The sequence below is a fragment of the Parasteatoda tepidariorum genome, chromosome 7 (genome assembly GCF_982258835.1).
Source record: "Parasteatoda tepidariorum strain Cologne lab strain chromosome 7, Ptep-v5.0, whole genome shotgun sequence".
In the NCBI taxonomy this organism is placed as follows: Eukaryota; Metazoa; Arthropoda; class Arachnida; order Araneae; family Theridiidae; genus Parasteatoda; species Parasteatoda tepidariorum.
Window position 1 is genome coordinate 39980096 of NC_141761.1, and position 19449 is coordinate 39999544.

Consider the following 19449-nt stretch of genomic DNA (forward strand, 5'->3'; position numbering starts at 1 on the left):
TCTTTTACCACACTCAAACAAAACAGACAAATAGCCGAAAATATGATGGTAATTAAACTGTTAGCTGCCAGAAATTTCTTTATTAATGATTCCCACCTAATACGGTTAAAGAACCAGAATTTATTAGCATCGCATCATTTAAGTCCTGCAAATGAAGACACTTAGTTCTTTACAATTGAGTATATATTGTAAACAAGAAGGCTAATCAGTCTTTCGAATGGAATGGTATTTTGAGTCCTTGCTTTGGCACCGTAATATTTCCTACATTTTCTTCAACACATGAAGAGTTTCCAATGTCTTGCATTTCCAAACTTTATGACCCTAGTTTGTTTGATACAGTTAGAATACTGTAATTTCATTTACGCACAGATGGCTGCACCATAAAGCTATAATAATAATAATCTCCATTTAAGTGCCCTTTTTACAGTTTCTAAATCATGCTAGCCTTAATTGTTTAAAAGACCGTATAGATTTTTATTCATGCTTTTTTACTCATACTAATTGAAAACGGTTTAAAAATCGCCGAGGTAAAATGTTCTTTACCAAAGACTTTGCGGCAGATTGTTGGCTGTAATTTTACTGTAATTTTATCATAAAAATTCTAATAATGTATTAAGAAAGCTCTTCATGAAACAAATTAGTTCATACTAATCACAATGCGAACCCAAATAAAATTTAAAGGAAAAAATATAAGTGTAAGATTTAGTCTAAAAAATATGAAATCATGAAAACAAATCCGCATTATGAATATAAAAAGTAAGCACTTTTACCAAAGTTAGGGATTTATAATTTTTAAAGCCATTCTTAATTGGTGTGGTCAAAACTGATTCAAAATTAAAACCATTTTCTTATATACTTTATTTTTTATAATTTTTTTTTTAAAAATTCAACTCGAGATTCATTAATAGGTGTTCAATATAAAAGTTACATACTCAAATCTATAAAACATTCAGTTTTGAAAGCCGTGAATTTTAAAACGAAACTAGCTTTTCGAGGTTGACATTAAAAGAAATAATTGTTCTCAAAGTAGGAATGATTATTTATTAAAATCGGAAGGAATTTTTAACAGAATTCAAACCAGTTTTTTGAAACCATAAAAGTTACATTTGAATGCCTTTTAAACATTTCCAGCTATTAGTTTCAAATCAGTCACAATTTTAATAACTGTATTTTAAAGGTAAAATACAATAAAACATTCAATTATTTTTTTTATCTCTTCCCATATTGCGATAAATTTATTATGGTCAATTCATGGCATTTTGGCTGTACTCTTAGAAAATATCATTAATGATAGATATATATATCATTAATGATAGATCTATGATAGTGTTTAAAAAAGAAAAAAAAAAGCAATATAAAATTAATTGTTGCTATCATGTTTTTAATCGAAGCTGTATCTTTATGGATCAAAACTATGTGTTTACAAATCTATTAAATAATTCCTTGATACAAATATCTACAACTGATCAAACTAAAAAAAGATGTAAAAAACTCATATTTTTGTATTTCTCCATTGTACACACAAGTTGTAATTAACGAAATGTGTTATGACTTGTATGACGCTTTAAATTCTCAATTTTTTTCTAATATATAATGGAAGATTTTGCGTTGAAAAGTGCAGATCTAAGCTCGAAGCAATAGTACACAGAGATAAGAACACAGAAAAAGCAGAAAAATGAAGTGCATTGCATTATTTATTGTTCTTGCTGCTGTGGTGGCGGGTAAATGTTTTTTATTTAATATTTTGTAAACTTTAGACCTTTTGTTTCCTGATCTTAAAAATATACTTTAAAATTACTGTTGTAATATTTGATTATGCTCCATTCTTTGGAATATTAGAGTAATAGAATTTGGTGCTTTGTTAGAAGAAGTAATTGATGACAACTTAAAAGAAACAGAAAACGATTGAAGACAAGCAAACTACAGTAGTAGTATTAGTAGTATACATGAAATTATTGAATTTCATTAAGTTATATGCATTTTTTCGTAATTATTGCAAACTGTTTTGGACAATACTTTTTAACCCTTTCTCCTTATTTAAACCTGATTTTATTTATTTCTACAAAAGCAACGAAAAAATTTTTGTTTATTACAATCATGTCAAGTTCTGATCATGGAGCGTAGTAAATTAATAAATCTTGAATGCTAGTTTTTTGAAAATTTTTAACTGTCATATCCTAAAAAAGCACAAAATAAAAATAAATATCTGAAACTATGGATAGTTAAACCTGAAATAATTATCCAGATATGAGGGAAAATTAAATTGAGTAAGAAATCCGTAAGAGCTTTCAAGTTTTTCAGAACTCATTTTAAATATCTTTTCAAAGCTCTTTTGCTATTGAATTGTGCTTAATGTTTAGATTAATAAATTCTCGAGAAACTGAGTACCAATAATTCAATGACGTATCTCATTTCTATCTAACTAATCAAAAGTGCTTTTAAACAGCTTTATTCCATTTTAAGCTAAATCTGATTTCTACTTTTGCAAAGAGGGAAGAGTATATATATATTAAATTTCTCAAAATACGCAGAGGATCATTTTGTAACTTTGGAATTGAGTTCTAAAGTTACAAAATGATAACTTTAGAACAGAGGTTCATTTTGACTTTAGTTCATGCAATTTTCCATGCTTTGCAATAAGGTCAGAGCTTTCAGAGTATTTAGGAGCCGAGCATTACGAAAAACAACTAGTATTTTTAAACACCCTAGACCATAAAATTAAACAGTTAGCTTTTAACTTGTATCGATTACTTTAAATGTCATTTGCAACAAAAGGCTAATATTTCGTAATTCTTGCTTATATTTTCATGGAGGTATGGAAATTTTTTGTCGAATGTTTTTGCTATTTTTCTTTTATTGATTTTTTGATAAAACCATAAAAATATTCTCTAATAGTAAGCAAAATAAGCAACAATAAGCAAAAGTTTTGTAGCAATTCAAAATTAAATATTAAAATTTTGCTTTAAAATTTGGGAAACGTTCGCTAATAGCTACGCATGATATAAGCATTTAATTTTTTTCTTTTCTAATGCGAATGCGTGAAGAAAAAAAAATCGTCATTTTTTAGTGAATCGTATTTGGCAACTAATGGTAAAAGTCTTGTTTGAAAATCTTATCACGTAAAAAGTTTGGAGCAGTTTTTGATGTAGTTTTTATACATTTTAACATAAAGCTGAAAATGACCAGGGGTTTTCCTTAAAAAAATTATTTTTTTCTTGCTATCCAGTTATAAGGTAGTGTCATTTGCAATACTACAAAATGAAATTTGGGGAAAACCCCTGTTCATTTTGAGCTTTACTCTAAAAAAAAAAAGCTACATAGAAAATTGTTACAAATTTTTCACGTTTTTAAGATATTTAAATAAGACTTTTTTCATTAGTTGCGCCTTAAAAAAAATTACAAAATTTTCATCCATGAGCAGTACAAACGAATTTTTTTAAATCCTCACATCTTAGTCCCAAAGCATGGTTTTTAACTAACTCTTTTTTCATAATTTAAAACAAAATTTTTGTATTTAATTTTAAATTACCCTAAAAACTTTCTTTTATTTTACTGAATTTTTATTGAATTATAGCAAAAAAAGTGTGAAAAAGAAATTGTTTTTTTTTATAAAAATGGTCATATTTCTGAAATATTTATGCAAGGCTTACAGAATTTTATTCAGTTATTGCAAATAAAAAATCTAATCGACGCAAATTGCAAACTTATTGCTAGAATTGTGGTATAGGGTATTAAAAAAAAAACTTGTTTTCTATAATTATTTATTGTCTTTCCCTCAAAACCTCTGAAGGCTTTAAATCTTATTGCTAAATTTGAAAAATTGCATGAACTAAACTAAACTAAACAACTCTAAAGTTACAAAATAATCCTTAATAAATATAAATCTCACTGTGAGATAGATTTATGGATTTTTCGGATGATGCACGCTGGGTGCCAGTACTTTTCAACGTACATTGGTCTGGAGTTTCCTGCTATGTGCAAAAAGATTGCAATGCCTGATAATGAGGAAAACATTTTGGTTATTGCAAATGAATCATAGAAAGTTTAGATTTTTGTATGAAATCAATAAAATTTTTCGTTGCTTCTTTATCTTGGAGCATTTAAAATAAAACTTATAAGCGTAAATTATCTAATTATGTTTAGCATTTTTTTTTGAAAAAACAAATGTTATTTAAATTGTAAATTTTCAAACTAGAGCAATTACATTGTGAAATATAACAAATAATAAAGCAGATTAATTCAATATTGTATTCACCACTGCATTTTAGAGTTTACTTTTCAATCAGAAAAAGATGAACAATCTTATTTGCGCTTGGTTATTTGGCTTGCTTGATTACTAAATTTATATTTTAAGTCCTGAAATCAATGAATTATTAAGTACATATAATGTCGTTTGGTTTACAAGTATTTTGGTAAAATGAATTAATAGCTTCTGAGAACTTATAAACAACTCATGAGTTAATAAATATGAGTAAATAAAAATAATAGAATTTGAGTAACCAGTAGTATAAGAGAATATAGTTATTTTTTTACTTATTAATTAATTTATTATTTCAATTTATATTGTAGTTTTAATTTATAATTTAATATATTTGGTTTTTTTAATAATTTTTTATAATTTAATTGTAATTATTTTATTGTTTTTTAGTTAACTCTTCTCCAGATCGTAAGTATATTTTGCTAATATCACTGATCTTGTGCTTCTTGATATAAATACTTGATATAAATATAATACTCGTAAAAAATACATTTTTTGACGCATTCCAATGTTTTTTTATTTAGCTGGTGGTAAGTTGATAAAAATTCATCAATCTTAAAAGTCTTAAATTAGAATACAATAAACGTTTGAAAAAAAAATTAATTTAATTTTCTTCAACGAGCTCAGGGAATAGAGATCGAGTTTCAAGCTCGAGTCTTAAAAGTTTTAAATTAGAATACAATAAACGTTTGAAAAAGAAATTAATTTAATTTTCTTCAATGAGCTCAGGGAATAGAGATCGGGTTTCAAGCTCGAGTCTTAAAAGTCTTAAATTAGAATACAATAAACGTTTGGAAAAAAAAATTAATTTAATTTTCTTCAACGAGCTCAGGGAATAGAGATCGAGTTTCAAGCTCGAGTCTTAAAAGTCTTAAATTAGAATACAATAAACGTTTGAAAAAAAAATAATTTAATTTTCTTCAACGAGCTCAGGGAATAGAGCTCGAGTTTCAATGAGTTGAACCGGGTTCAAATCCCAGCAATTACTGGTCGATACGAATTCCGACAAGAGTGCTAACGTAAAATATCCTCAGTTGTAACGTGATCACGGGTTAGAGTCTATTTGCAGTCAGGAAAACCGTGGGAGGTTTTCGTGGTTTTCCCCTCCATGTAATGCAAATGCAAGTTAGTTCCATTAAAAGTGCACCGCGAAGGCAAATTTATCCCAATACTTGTTCCAAGACTTCCTTTGTCCTTGATGTGATGGGGAGAAGCTGGTTTTTTATTGCACTCTCACTATTGGCAAGACTTGGTACTTAAATTAGAACATTAAACATTTTAAATGGCTACTGATGAATCACGAAACTGCCATTACTTGCCCTTAAACTCTAAAGCACCAGAAGGGATTTTTCTGCCAAACCAGTGGTGAACTGGAGGGGATAACCATAGTTGCCAACTGCAACTTAATAAATACTAATATTTTCGATGTCTTACTTTAAATAGTTTTCAAAACTCTGAAAACAAATAATTTAATATAAATTTTTAAACAATAACTCAATACGTTGTTTTAGCATTAGGAATTTATCTTCAAAATTAAATGCATTTTTACCTTTGAAAAATGTATTAAGAACTAATTATGTATTAATATTATATTAATATATAATAATATTATATTAATATGTAATAATATTATATTAATATATATAATTATATAATATTAATATAGATAATTATATTAATATATTAATTATTAAGATTTATTTTAATCGATTGTTTTATTATTATTTTCATTTAGAACTATTTTAATAATTAAAAATGTTGCAACGTGCAATTTTTCTGAACTTTCATTTTTCTATAAACTTTTCATATTAGAAATGTAAACAACATTTGTATACTTTTTCAATAGACATGCCTTAAAATAGTAGAAGGTATATATAAAAAAAAATAAAAAATTACTATTGTATCCAACAAACTTCGTTTTCTTTACACGGCTAGAACTATAGAAATAAATATTTCTGCAATTTTTCTCAGAATTTGGTATATAAAACTATTTTCCTAATGACATAAGGACGATAATGATAAATATTTCAATATTTTTTTCTCTCCGTGTTTTTTTTTCTACATTTGGTTCAAATTTACCTCTCAACAGTTAATATAATAGATTTATTTTTTATTGTCTTATAATTAGTAAATAAAGCAGCAAAAATCAGTATGATTAAATATTGATTCGCCAAGATGTTTGAACTACTAGCTGATATTACTAGCCGATATTTGAACATTCATTTATTATGCGAAAAGAATCGTGATAGAGCATCATGAATGATATAAAACAAAGCGATAAAAACAGCTTGGTTCAATCTTGCTATTACAAATATAAAAAGATAACTATGTCGTTAAAATGTGCTATATATATGTATATATATATATGAAGAAAAAATATTTGCTGAGTTGTATTGAAAGTTACATAAAATATTTCAATTTAAAATTTATTATGTACCTTGTATCTAATTTTAAATTTTAATTTATAGTTCACAGAGTCAGTAAGTACTTTTACTTTTTAATAGTTAAAAAACATTATTATTTGCGTTGAAATATTACGTATTTTTTACTGTTTTAATAGATATTATCCAATTATGTCAGGAAAATTTTAAATTTACTTTTTTAAACTGCTGAACATTATTTTAAGTTCATCGTTATTATTTTGCATATTTTTAATAATGGTGAACTGCAGATTGGATTTTCAGATTCTTAATTAAAACAAGAAAAACAAAAACTTTGTTGAAATGCCGAAATTCTCTTTTTTTTCACCGCTCGAGAAGTATTTTATAGAAACTCTCTGGTTCTATATCTCAAAAATAAACTCACCAACCTCAAGGCATAATAAAATTTTAAAAAACGAATTCTGAAAAATTATCAAACAGCAGCTTTTGATTTAGTAACGCATGCAATGACGACGCATGCGCCCTGTTTAATCTTGAACAAATGCAATTGAAATTTTTTAATCCAATTTTTCAACTTTCATCTAGTTTAAGTATAAAATATTTAGTTAAATAATTTAAGTGCAAGAATTTCTCCTTTAAAAAAACATCATATTATATGAATTTACTTTGGAGAGCACAAACATATATCAATAGAGAATATGAAATCAATGATAGAAAATGACAGAAAAAGAGAATGATAGAAATCAATATAGTAAGCATTGATTTCTATTTCTGGAAGGAAATAAATATACTTATGATTAAAATAAATTGAACGAATCATATATTATTTTAATAACCTTCTGAAATTTCTGTATATTAGTAATAAATACATAGATATTAATACATAATAATTTTTGCCTAATAATAATATTAGATATTATTATTTTGCGCATCAATAAATAATTGTATTTGGCATTCAATTTCATACTACAAGTTATGCTTTTAATGAATTACGATATAGTAGCTATCTTAAAAATATTTCCAGCATATTTGATATTTTTTAAAGAAAAAAATTGGAAATTTTTTTTGACTTACTTATATGCCTAAAGTTATACCATAGGTGTTTTAATTAGTTATTGTCTTGAATAATAAAAATAAATCTATAATATATGTATTTTAAATATTATAACAAATTATTATTTGCTTCATTTTAGCTGGAAAGTTTGTTACTCATGGTAAGTTCACGTTAAACTCTTATTAATCAGCGAGTTTTCTAATTTAAATTGTGTTGTGAAATGCAAAAAAAAATTGCTTTTCAGTTTCTTTGCAAATTAAAAATATGTCGGAATTATAAAAGCTGCTTTAAAGTTAAGAATCCTGTAGTAATGAACTAAAGAATACTTTTATCTGCTCAGAAGCTTAATATAAGCAGGAAAACAACGTAAATGACATAAGTTGTTTTCCTGCATACGTTACAAACATAGTTAACAATGATAAATTATCGTTTTTATACAATGCAAAGGAAGATCATAAATAACAGGAAGAAATTTAAATTAAAAAATAATTGTTTATCTCAGTTTATTATATCATTGGATAATTTAAAAATAGATCTCATAAATTATTTAACAACATTTAAAAAGGTTTTATTTAATAAAATGCATCAGAACATTTTTTTGGCATGAAAAGATTTTCATTGTATGTTTTATGAATGTTAGATGGAATGTTAGATTTTCATGGTATATTTTATCAATGTTAGATGGTATGTTAGATTTTCATGGTATATTTTATGAATGTTAGATGGTATGTTAGATTTTCATGGTATATTTTATGAATGTTAGATGGCATGTTAGATTTTCATGGTATATTTTATGAATGTTAGATGGTATGTTAGATTTTCATGGTATATTTTATGAATGTTAGATGGTACGTTAGATTTTTAGGTTATGCATTTGTAAACTGCACATTATGATCTTAAATGTTCTGATTTTCAGTGCATCATTACAGAATACGTAGTAAGTATAAGTAAAGTTATTCGACAATTAAAATTTCAATTTTCATACTGCTTATTAAGATTATGAAAAAAAAAACAAGTCAAATGAAGTTTAATATAATTATATTGGCTAAATCTGCAGAGGGATTAGTAGCCCTTGCAAACTCAATAGCACCTCATTGCTATATCAAAAAATAAAAATATTAATAAATCAGAAAATTTCCAAAATTGTGTCCCAATCTGGGACAGTACAGAGATAGTTTCAACATATGTTTACTATGTTAGGCTCTAATTGTCATAATTTTTTACCATGGTTAACTAAAAGCATGGCTAGAAAATATTTAAATGCATTAAAGTATTCGCTTAAATTTGTCTGAATATAATAAATACACTTCAGTGATAAACTAACGAACTCAACAAAGGTAAATTTCCAACAATGCTTTGTTTCTTAACTTTTATTTTCTTGTAAACTTCACGTGTGTTTAGAATTATTTCCGATCCAGTTCCTTCTCTTCTTTGTTAGTGATAAGGGTGTGACATAATAGGGAACTAACATGTATTAAATACCTTTTTTCAGAGATATTTTTAATGTCATACAAATTATATATGTTTTTATGATGAATTTATAATTTTGAATTTATTTTTCTTTCAGAGTGAGAAAGGCATTTGGTATTTATTTTGTGTTTATTGAAAGAATCAGTTAAATGGTTTAATTTTCTTTTAAATTTTGTACCCTTATTTAATACAATGGAATACAAAAAGCAGTGTTTTCATAACTTTATTTTAACATTTCCAGCTGGAAATGGTGGACGTAAGTAAAAAAAATTGTAACGTTTATTTCTGCTTAAATCGTATCTCTTGTATTTGTTTTATTTTCAATTTAGTCTTATTTTAAATTGTTTTCTTATTTTTCTGATTTACCCTTCACTTTCAAGAAAGATATTGCAAAAACAAGAGGAATGAAAAACAGAAATTTATTTTAATCTAACATTTCAAATGAGTCATTTCTTATTATAAAAATGAACTATCAAAAACAAAAAATATATCCTTAATATCATCTTTAATGCCACGGACTAAATTACAAAACAATTTACACCGGAAACAAAAAAAATATAAACAAAATTTACAAAACATTTTTGAGGACAGTTATAATCAACGGAATTGGACTTCACAAAGTAAAAAGAAAATTTAGCTTTTTACATGTGAATGAAAAACTGCGATAAAATTATTTTAAATATCATAAAGGTTGTGTAGTAGCTTCACTTGATAAGAAAAGGCGTGAACAGAGACATTAAGGAGGTATTAAAATGTAGTTTTGGGGTCCTATGAAATGAAGGCTTCTATAAGTAGGAGATCTTAAACTCAAGGAAGTCTTCAACTATTATAAAAAGTATGTTAAGAGTTTGAAAATTTAGAGTTTATTATTGTGAAGGAGGGGTAAGATTTTTAATTGGTTTTATTTCAAAAGAATAAGAGATTCAGTTAAGAAAAATTACATTTATATTTTATTTCAATTTTTGTTTGGTATAAAAAAATAAAAGAAACATTATACATTACATTAAAATTATGCAGATGGAATTTCTTCATTTTTGAGAACATACCACGAAATGATTTATCAAATATTTTGTTGTATTGTTTATTAAAAGGGAAAAATCTCATAATACTACATTATATCTACTCAGTTACCTATATTTTTACTTTACCCTTTTTAAGCAATTAGGCAAATAATTTTTAATAGAAACAATTTTTAAGACAATAATTTGTAACTTGGAGGTTCAAAAAGTACGAATGTGTTAAATATTATGCAGAAACAACAAATATTCATGTTAATAGTTCAAAGCATATTTTACGCAACATAGCAAAGGATTTTGGTAACTCAGATATTTAGTCAATCTTCGAAATGCCTTTAATACACTGTTCATCTAAAAACCATAAAACAATATGCGCGCATGCTAATATGAAGAGTTTGTTTGATCTAAAATATAGAAAGTATGTAACTAGCACGTAGCATATGCGACATGATTCGATACTAATGAGTGGCGTTTCTACAGTGCTGCCACCAACAAAATTCTAAACCTCATGTAAATTCAGTCACCTTTAAAAATTATTTGAAAAACTACAAAACAGATTTGATCAGCATAAAGATATACATTGAAAATAAAGACTGTAAATAAATAAATTGGAAACCAGAGATAGCATTATTTTAGTTTCTCTCTCGTTTACTCCTTTCGCCCCTAGCCAAATCCTTACGTGTAAGGTCGTACTTCTTTTTACTACTTACTAAATTGAGAGTACTTAAAAGTTGGCTGAACATTTTTTCCTTGCTCGTGGTGAACTCTATTTTTACACTAATTTTATAATGCTGAGAACATTTTAAAAGATAAAAACAAGATATACAATAATTTGGCAACAGGTGTAGATAGAGTAACAGTTTCTCAGTTAATCAAATTTATAAAATAAGAAATGCATTTTAGTTGTGTGGCTAAAAAATACATTTTTTCTTATTTTTAAGGTGGAGGAGGAGGAGGAGCGGGCCGAGGAGGTCCTGGAAATTCATGTAAATATACATTAAAATAGACTTAGTATTTAGCAAAATTTTAAATTTCAGAACAATAATTATCACTTTTCATACTGAAACAGATAACAGTTTCATAGTTAAAAGTATCAAATGTAATTATAGTTGAATGCTTCAATCATACAATTTTGTATATATAAGATAGGATTGTCTCATTAGATAGGATGTTAGAATAAATATTAGAATAAAGGTAATATTGATTTGGTAAAATTAATGTCTAAATTTATCAAACAATGTGATTGAAATCGCATTAGTATGCTAAATATTTTTCTAAAATCATAATTGTGTTAAAAAATTGCTTTAACAATTGAAACGTTTATGAATTTGATGATCTCTTCTGATCAAGAGAAATTTGCCTAGCGCATATGAAATCAATTCTTTTGAGGAAATTTTAATGACTAGTGTGGAAACATTTTTCGCTTATAGCTAAACCTATATCCTTAGAGTATGAAATGTCAGCTACTGATGAGTCGGGGAAAAAATTGTGATTAGGATTGTGAATGATGTTCATGATATATATATGAAAAAAATTAAAACAATTCATGTCTCTAATTTATTTAGTTGATTGTGCTGAATCATTTGTAGTGAGTTCTTACAATAGACCTAAAGTGAAGCATTCCCGCAATTCAAAAATTAAAAAAAAATTCAACAAATTCAATCTGAAAAAATACCTAAAATAAAGACATATTCCTGCCATTATAGACTACTCAATGTAGGTCTCTGAAGAGATCAATAATTTCAAATTAGCTTTTTTTTAATATTTTTGTAATTAAACTAGCATTTATATGTGTACATACAGTGCTAAATGTGTGTTATTGTCTGCTAATTGCAAAAAAAAATCGAACAATCATGTTTATTTTGTTTTACTTTTGCAGCTAAAGGAGGCAAAGGGGGCAAAGGAGGCAAAGGAGGAAAAACTGGAAAATGCCAAAGTAAGTAATTATGAAACAGTCTTTACAAATATTTTAATAAATATATTACATACAAAGGAATAAAAAAAACTACAACACATATTTTTCTTATAATCAAACATTTTCGACATCAACAAAAGCTAATGATGAATTAAAATAATTTATGAAATTATATTATGCTGATTTAGATTAGAATTAAACTTAGTTGCAATTCACACAAGATAAATACATTTATTATTGAAAATTATATTTGATTCTTTGGTTCTCTTAACTACAAAAACTGACATATCAGGATGTGGTAACAAAATAATTTTATTAAAGTTGCATAGATCATTTTTAACTTCAATTTTACAATAATTTTAAAAATATGTGTAAAAGACATAGTTAATATTTAAATCAAACTTTTTAAGTTATGAAATACTCTATAAACAATGTGGCCCAACATACAGTTTTCGAATAATAATTTTCATATCAATGCGAATTGTTTTTAAATAAATCAAATCGGAACATTTAAAAATGAAATTTCTGTCGATAATATGTTTGCTTAGTTGAAATGGGGAAATTCGTATTATTTAGGGAAAAGAGAACAAAAAATCTTTCTTGTCTAAAATCACGGCAGACTCAAAAAATGTTTTTACATGTGTATTTGCAGCTAAAGGAGGCAAAGGAGGCAAACGTGGCAAAGGAGGAAAAACTGGAATCACCAATATAAAAAAATAATAATTGATGAAAAAGATAAATGGCCTAGCATTTCTTTCGTTACATAGTGAAAAGTTTATCAGAGCTTTAAAAGTAAAATAGAAGCTAAACATATAAAGAAAATTTCACACATATTGTTCTTATAATCAAACATTTTCGACATCAACAAAAGCTAATGATGAATTAAAATAATTTATGAAATTATATTATGCTGATTTAGATTAGAATTAAACTTAGTTGCAATTCACACAAGATAAATACATTTATTATTGAAAATTATATTTGATTCTTTGGTTCTCTTAACTACAAAAACTGACATATCAGGATGTGGTAACAAAATAATTTTATTAAAGTTGCATAGATCATTTTTAACTTCAATTTTACAATTATTTTAAAAATATGTGTACAATAAATACTTTAAAATAATGTAGAGAAAAATAATAATTCCTGCGTGTTAAAGGTGGGTTTTTAGAGCCTTTCTAAACAGAAAAATTTTTTCAAAAAATTGAAATGAATAAGAGAAAAAATAATTTTAGAACTGAAACACAATTAATAAATTTGGTCTATTAGCATAACAGTTTGTATTGACATATTTTATTATTAAACAAGTATGAAAAAGCAACAATTATGAACAATTATCTATGCATTTATGCAATTACTTGTACTTATAATAAATTTCTGATACGAATTTTATTTATAATTTAGAGGGTGTAGTCACAGGTGAGTGTGTAATGTACTTTTCATGAAATTATTTTACAAATTTTTATATATATTTATATTTTCTGATTTATATATGATTAAAATAGTGCAATATGTAATTATGTAAATCATAATGCATTACAGGAACCGCTGACAAGGGTAAGTATGTGATTCATGTAATCTAAATCAAGAATTTTATGAAGAAAAAAAAACCATACTATTTTCTTTTATTTGATTGATTTATTTGATAGGGAACAATATGTTTTTAATAATTTCAAAAAAACTGATTGAACTCCTTAGAATATTTAATTATTTGTTCAAAAATACGAAATTTTAAAGAGTCCTTCTGATCCTGTTGATAATTTTGTGCAGTGTGTGTGTTAATTATTTCAAATTCCCCTGCTTGCTAAAATCAATGACCTGGATAAATATATTCCTACGATTCACCAATATGACGCAAAAAATGATTTACTTTTTAGTACATAATCTTTTATTTTATGTTAAAAGTAAATTTAAAAACTAAAAAATTCTAAAAAATATAAAAATAAGTTAAAACTTTTTCAAAACTGCAGCTAGTAGAAACATTTTTTCATTATATTTTGTTTTAAAAAAAATTTTTCAGAGTTTCTTCATCAAATTTAGGAGCATAATGAAAAATTACAAAAAAATTGTAAGATATAATTGCAGTAAAATATGTTAATAAAAGATACAATTTTTTAAAATTACTTAAAAAAAATTTAATGAAAAAATTTTTCTAAAAAAAAAATGAACAGAAGACTAAGAAAATGTTTGCTGATTACCTTCTTAGTGCAAAGTAAGCTATCTAGAAAATGATTTGATTTAATAATTATAATATGACTATAGTTGAAAAACCTCAAAAGATAAATAGCTATTGATATAAGTACAATTTTTATTAAATTGAGAGCTTTTTTTTAACAATAACTTTAATACTTAGTTTTTATGTTATTTTCCTTTTGCAGTCAATACAGGAGTACAGGGTAAGTTCGTTGTTTGAAAGATATTATATAGATATTAAGTTAAATCACTTTATAACACTCATACAGTAATAGAACTTTTTATTAACCTTCTTTTCAGCTTGGTTAAATGTATTTTTTTCATATCTAAGTCCACATTTTTAGCATTGCATTTATGAAAAAAAAAATTGCAATAATAATTAATATAAGTCAGTTTTTTTTAGCAGTAAAGGCAATTATTGCTTATGAATAAAAAATGCAATACGTATCCGCATTTGCTTGACTTTAGTACGCTAAAACGAAATTCTTATTCAGAAATTTTATAATTGTGATTGATTATATATAAATATTGAATAATCTGTCAAGAAGTTAAAGCTTAAAATTTTAAAGTGATTTTACTTTAGACTGAAACAAAATTTAATATTGAATACAAGAAAAAGCTCAATTGCTTCAAAACTTTTAGAAGTTTCCAAATGTCTAAGATATAGTGAATCAATACATAACTTTACTTTTCAAGCTTCGCAAAATAAATTTATTTTTTCATCTATTGTTTTTTCTCCGTAAAATATTTTTTAGAATACAAGAAATTTGCTATCATTTGACAAAATCTTTTTTAACTAATACGAAAAGCATAATTCAAGCTTTTCTTAAAATATAGACATCATTTAGGGTGAATATATAATTTGGTATAATGAAACACTTTTAACTCAAAAACACATCAATCATGCACTGAGACATAAGGTTAATTATTTTTTAGCTCTTACACTGCTACATATAAATAAATTTCTATAACATTTAAATTTTTGAATTACAGGCTTAACATCGGGAAGTAAGTATTATAATAACCTTTTTATGTACTAAAATTAGAGAGCTTAATATTATGAGCTTAATATATAAGTCTTAAATGCTATGAATTAATAATTGTTTTTTTTTTTTCATTTGCAGTTGCTAATGCTTTTGGAGGTGTGTATAACTTAATCCTAATTATCACTGAAATTTTATAATTGTTTTTGAGTGTATAAGTTATAACTATGCGATATATTGTATTGCAAAGTTTAAGTTTGAGAAAAATACACTTTTCTTTTGTTTCTGCAATTTATTAATAAATAAATTCTTAGAAAGATATAGTTTTTATATAAATTTATGCCGGGAAAAGAACATAATATGGATAATATGGATAAAAATAAATATTTAAAACATAAAGAATGTGCATGCTTTATATTGTTTGATATCTACAACAACAAGTTTTACAATGATTTAAGTTATAGTAAGAGCAATTAATTGATATAGCGTGGTTCCGTAGTTGTGCTTCATTCGTGTAATTGTTTTGCAATCTCTTCAAATTCCCCCTATATATTACTAAGACCATTAGGTATTAATTACTTCCTTTTATACATCATGATCCTTGCTAATTATGAATTCATCATGCATAGAAAATATGGAATTCTCAAAATTCTTTCCTTTAGTTTGTTAGATATTATTTATTATTATTATTAGTAGTAGTATTGGTTTATTATAAAATAGTGCTCTCAATTTTTCATAAAAATAAACTGGTATTTGTTTCAGAAAACCTGTGACCCCCTTAATATCAGCTTTATTTTATAATAGCAACTATTTGAAACAAACCATTCGATTTCATTTGCATCAATGTAAAAGAGCAGGGAAAGAAAATGAAAAGAAAAAAAAAGCTAATTATGTGACCTTTCTTATCTGCTCATTCGTTTCAATTATGGAGGAGTTTATAGTAGTAGTAGTAGTTAATTTACGTCGCACTAGAGCTGCACAATGGGCTATTGGTGACGGTCTGGGACCTGAGGATGATCCGAAGACAAGCCATCAAATTTTGATCCTCTGCAGAGGGGATGGCACCCCTGCTTCGGTAGCCCAGTGACCTGCGCGCGAAGTCGAGCACTTTACGGTAGAACTGTTTAACGAGGACCAATACCGCACACCCTCGGTCTCTACGCAGACTGATCCAAGTGGTCACCCACCCGCACACTGACCGCAGCCAGTGGTGCTTGACCTCGGTGATCTGCTGGGAACAGTGTCTTAACGATCAGTCCATTGCGGGACGGAGGAGTTTATAGTTATCTCTTTCATTATTATAAGTCTGTTTCTTAATTAATTTATATATATACTTTTTATAAATTACATTTTTATGTTAATTTATTCTAGCTAAAAAGAAGAAGCGTGAGTATTTCATGAATTATATTTACAATTCCTAAATTAATTATTTTATATTGAGGAATCATTACGCAATTGAAGTTGTTTAAAATATTTAATTTTAAACCAGTTGCATAACCTTCAAAATATTTGTCTTAGCTCATGTAAATAATGGGAGTGAAAATTTAGCACTTACGTTATCAGAAAAAATAAAATTACAAATCACCGTTTTTGTAAATATCACATTATAGTATAATCTAATTTTTCTGATTGCATGGTTTCGTAATGTAACTGACGCTTTTGTAAATCTGTAACTACAGTCAATTCGCTATAACTCGAAGTACGATAACTCGAATATTACTATAACTCGATTTTTTTATGAGGTCCCGACCCTTTTATCTTCAATTTCATGTTAATTATTCTCGATTACTCGAATTTTACTCCCTTTAACTCGATTTTTTTGGATCTTTTGAAGCAAGAAAAAAAAAACTAGAAGCTGATATCTTGTCCCTTCCTTTGTAACACACACACAATGTCTTTCGCACTCTTCATGGAGAAGCTAAAGTTGTCCCTCTTGAAGTATGTGAACAGTGGTTAAATGAAACGTTACCAAATTTACTTCAATACAGTTAAAATGATGTTTTCAATATTGATGAAATGGGTTTATTTTTTAAATATCTTCCAAATAAGACTATGATGTTTAAGGATGAAAACTGCTCAGGGGTAAAATGAGCAAGGAATGTTTGACTGTTCTAGTTGGAGGAAATGCGTCTGGGACAGAGAAACTGCCCTTACTTGCTATCGGAAAATACCGAAATGCCCGATGTTTCAAGAATGTAAAAACGTATCCTTTGGATTACAAGTCTAACAAAAAGTTTTGGATGACATCAGTATTATTTGAAGACTATGTAAGAAAATTGGATCGGAAATTCTTCGCTAAGAAAAGAAAACTGATACTCTTTATGGATAGTGCACAGCGCATAGTGATCTACCTAATTTGAAAGCAGTAAACTTGCAGTTTCTCCCGCCAAACACAACAGCAAAGTTGCAGCCGATGGACCAGGGTATCATAAAGTGCTTCAAACAGTCTTATTGTAAATGGCTTGTCAGAAAAATGAACTTAAATATTGTAAGCATTTAGAAGATTTGTGATTAATAAGCATTAATTAAATAATCCGACAATATTTTGAAACTCCAAAACCGAAATTAACGGTAAGTCGAACTTCCGATATGTCGAAGGTTTTCGTCAGTCCTATCAGATTCGAGTTATCGCGAATTCACTGTATATTTAACCTTCACCTTAAATTTAACCTTAACCTTAATTAAAACCTTAATTAAAACCTTAGTGTGAAACAAAAGCTATGTTCCTTTGCCAAAGACAGAGTAAAAAATTGAGTGCATATTTAGGAACATTAATGTTTCTAAGAAAGTACCATTAGATTTTATATGTTTTTGTTTAAATTCCTTCCTATGTCCTTCCTATGCGTTTAATTAAACTGCTGGCGCAGATTTCAGTTGAACAAAATCTTATTCAGCAGAATAATAGTGAAATATTTTATTGTAAATACGCAAGTTAATTTTTCTTCTTAAATATGGAATTAGTAAAATATAAACTTGTGTTCTTTTATCAATTGATAAATTACTACTATCTAATGATTAAATTATTTTCAATTTTTCTTAATTATTTGAAATCTTCTTAAGATTAAAGGGGAGAAAAACGAGATCAAGTACTATTGTTTTTAAGATAAATTCATGACCAATAGGCTGCGTCAGACAGTGTGATACCTTAATATGCAAATTTAACCCTTTTCTTGCTACATTTAATCTTTAAATGAAATCCTCGTTGCATTCATAGCCAGGGCTCTTTATTTGTGCTATTGTTTTCTTAAAATATTAGAGCAATAATTTGGGGAATGAATGAGTTTTCATTTGAAACTAATGACATAGTAATTGTTTTAAAAAGTTGGAAAATATGCGTATAAAAATATTTAAAGTATTTGAAATGTATACCACAGGTAAGTTAAAATAAGTTATATCTTGCATACATGGTAGACACAATCCTTATCCTATGTACCTTTAATGTTTGTAAATAATAAATAAAAAAGGGACTCACATTAAGGGTCAAAAACTAATTTTAAGTTTCTTTTTGAAGCACTAATAAATACTAGATACATTTCCTTGTAGCAGGCGAAGGGTTCAAAGTATAAATAAGACAATAAAACATCTCAGTTTAAATAAGATGTCATTTTAAAGGCAGTACTGAACTTTAGAACAGCGCATTTCAACACTTTTTACAAATTAAGCACAGTGATTTTATAGTCAGCTTTAAATTGAGCACAAATGCTTGTTACGACTCAGGAAAATTTTGTTTTTGACTTAATTTTTATATATGTACTATTAAAATAAGTTCACTTTGTATTACAATTCCTCATTTTTCAGCTTTTGCACCGAGCTTCAAATGTATTTTCAGTAAAAAAAAACTACTATTTAATTGCGTAATTTCATATTTTTCTTAATATTAAAGCTTAGTGTTTAAAATTATTGACCTGTTTTATGTTGCAAAATGCTTTTACAATAAATTATTGTAGATTATCAACAAATTTACATGTTTTTCAGCCGGCCTTCTTGGTAAGAAAACATTAACTACAGAGTTATTATGTATTATTTAATGTTATAAGTTATATAACTGGTTTTGTATCCCTGTTTACATACATTCTTCCTCAAGCAAAAAAAAATCACAGTAGACAGAATATATAATTTAAATCTAAAACACTTAATGTTTCATTTTTTTAATTGCGTTTATTTATTTTTGTATTTAAA

General features: G+C 26.5%; 1 protein-coding gene across 1 annotated transcript; it reads left to right on the plus strand.

The window, feature by feature from the left end:
* Positions 1–4766: 4766 nt before the first annotated feature.
* Positions 4767–19313, plus strand: LOC122270497 (uncharacterized). Its single transcript, XM_087168761.1, has 14 exons — positions 4767–4788; positions 6727–6738; positions 7833–7853; positions 8610–8627; positions 9405–9419; positions 11121–11165; positions 12059–12115; positions 13499–13513; positions 13637–13651; positions 14473–14490; positions 15281–15295; positions 15412–15429; positions 16642–16656; positions 19246–19313. The coding sequence occupies exons 1-14, from the start codon at positions 4767–4769 to the stop codon at positions 19296–19298; spliced, it is 339 nt and encodes a 112-aa protein (XP_087024887.1). The 3' UTR covers positions 19299–19313.
* The last annotated feature ends 136 nt before the right edge of the window (positions 19314–19449 follow it).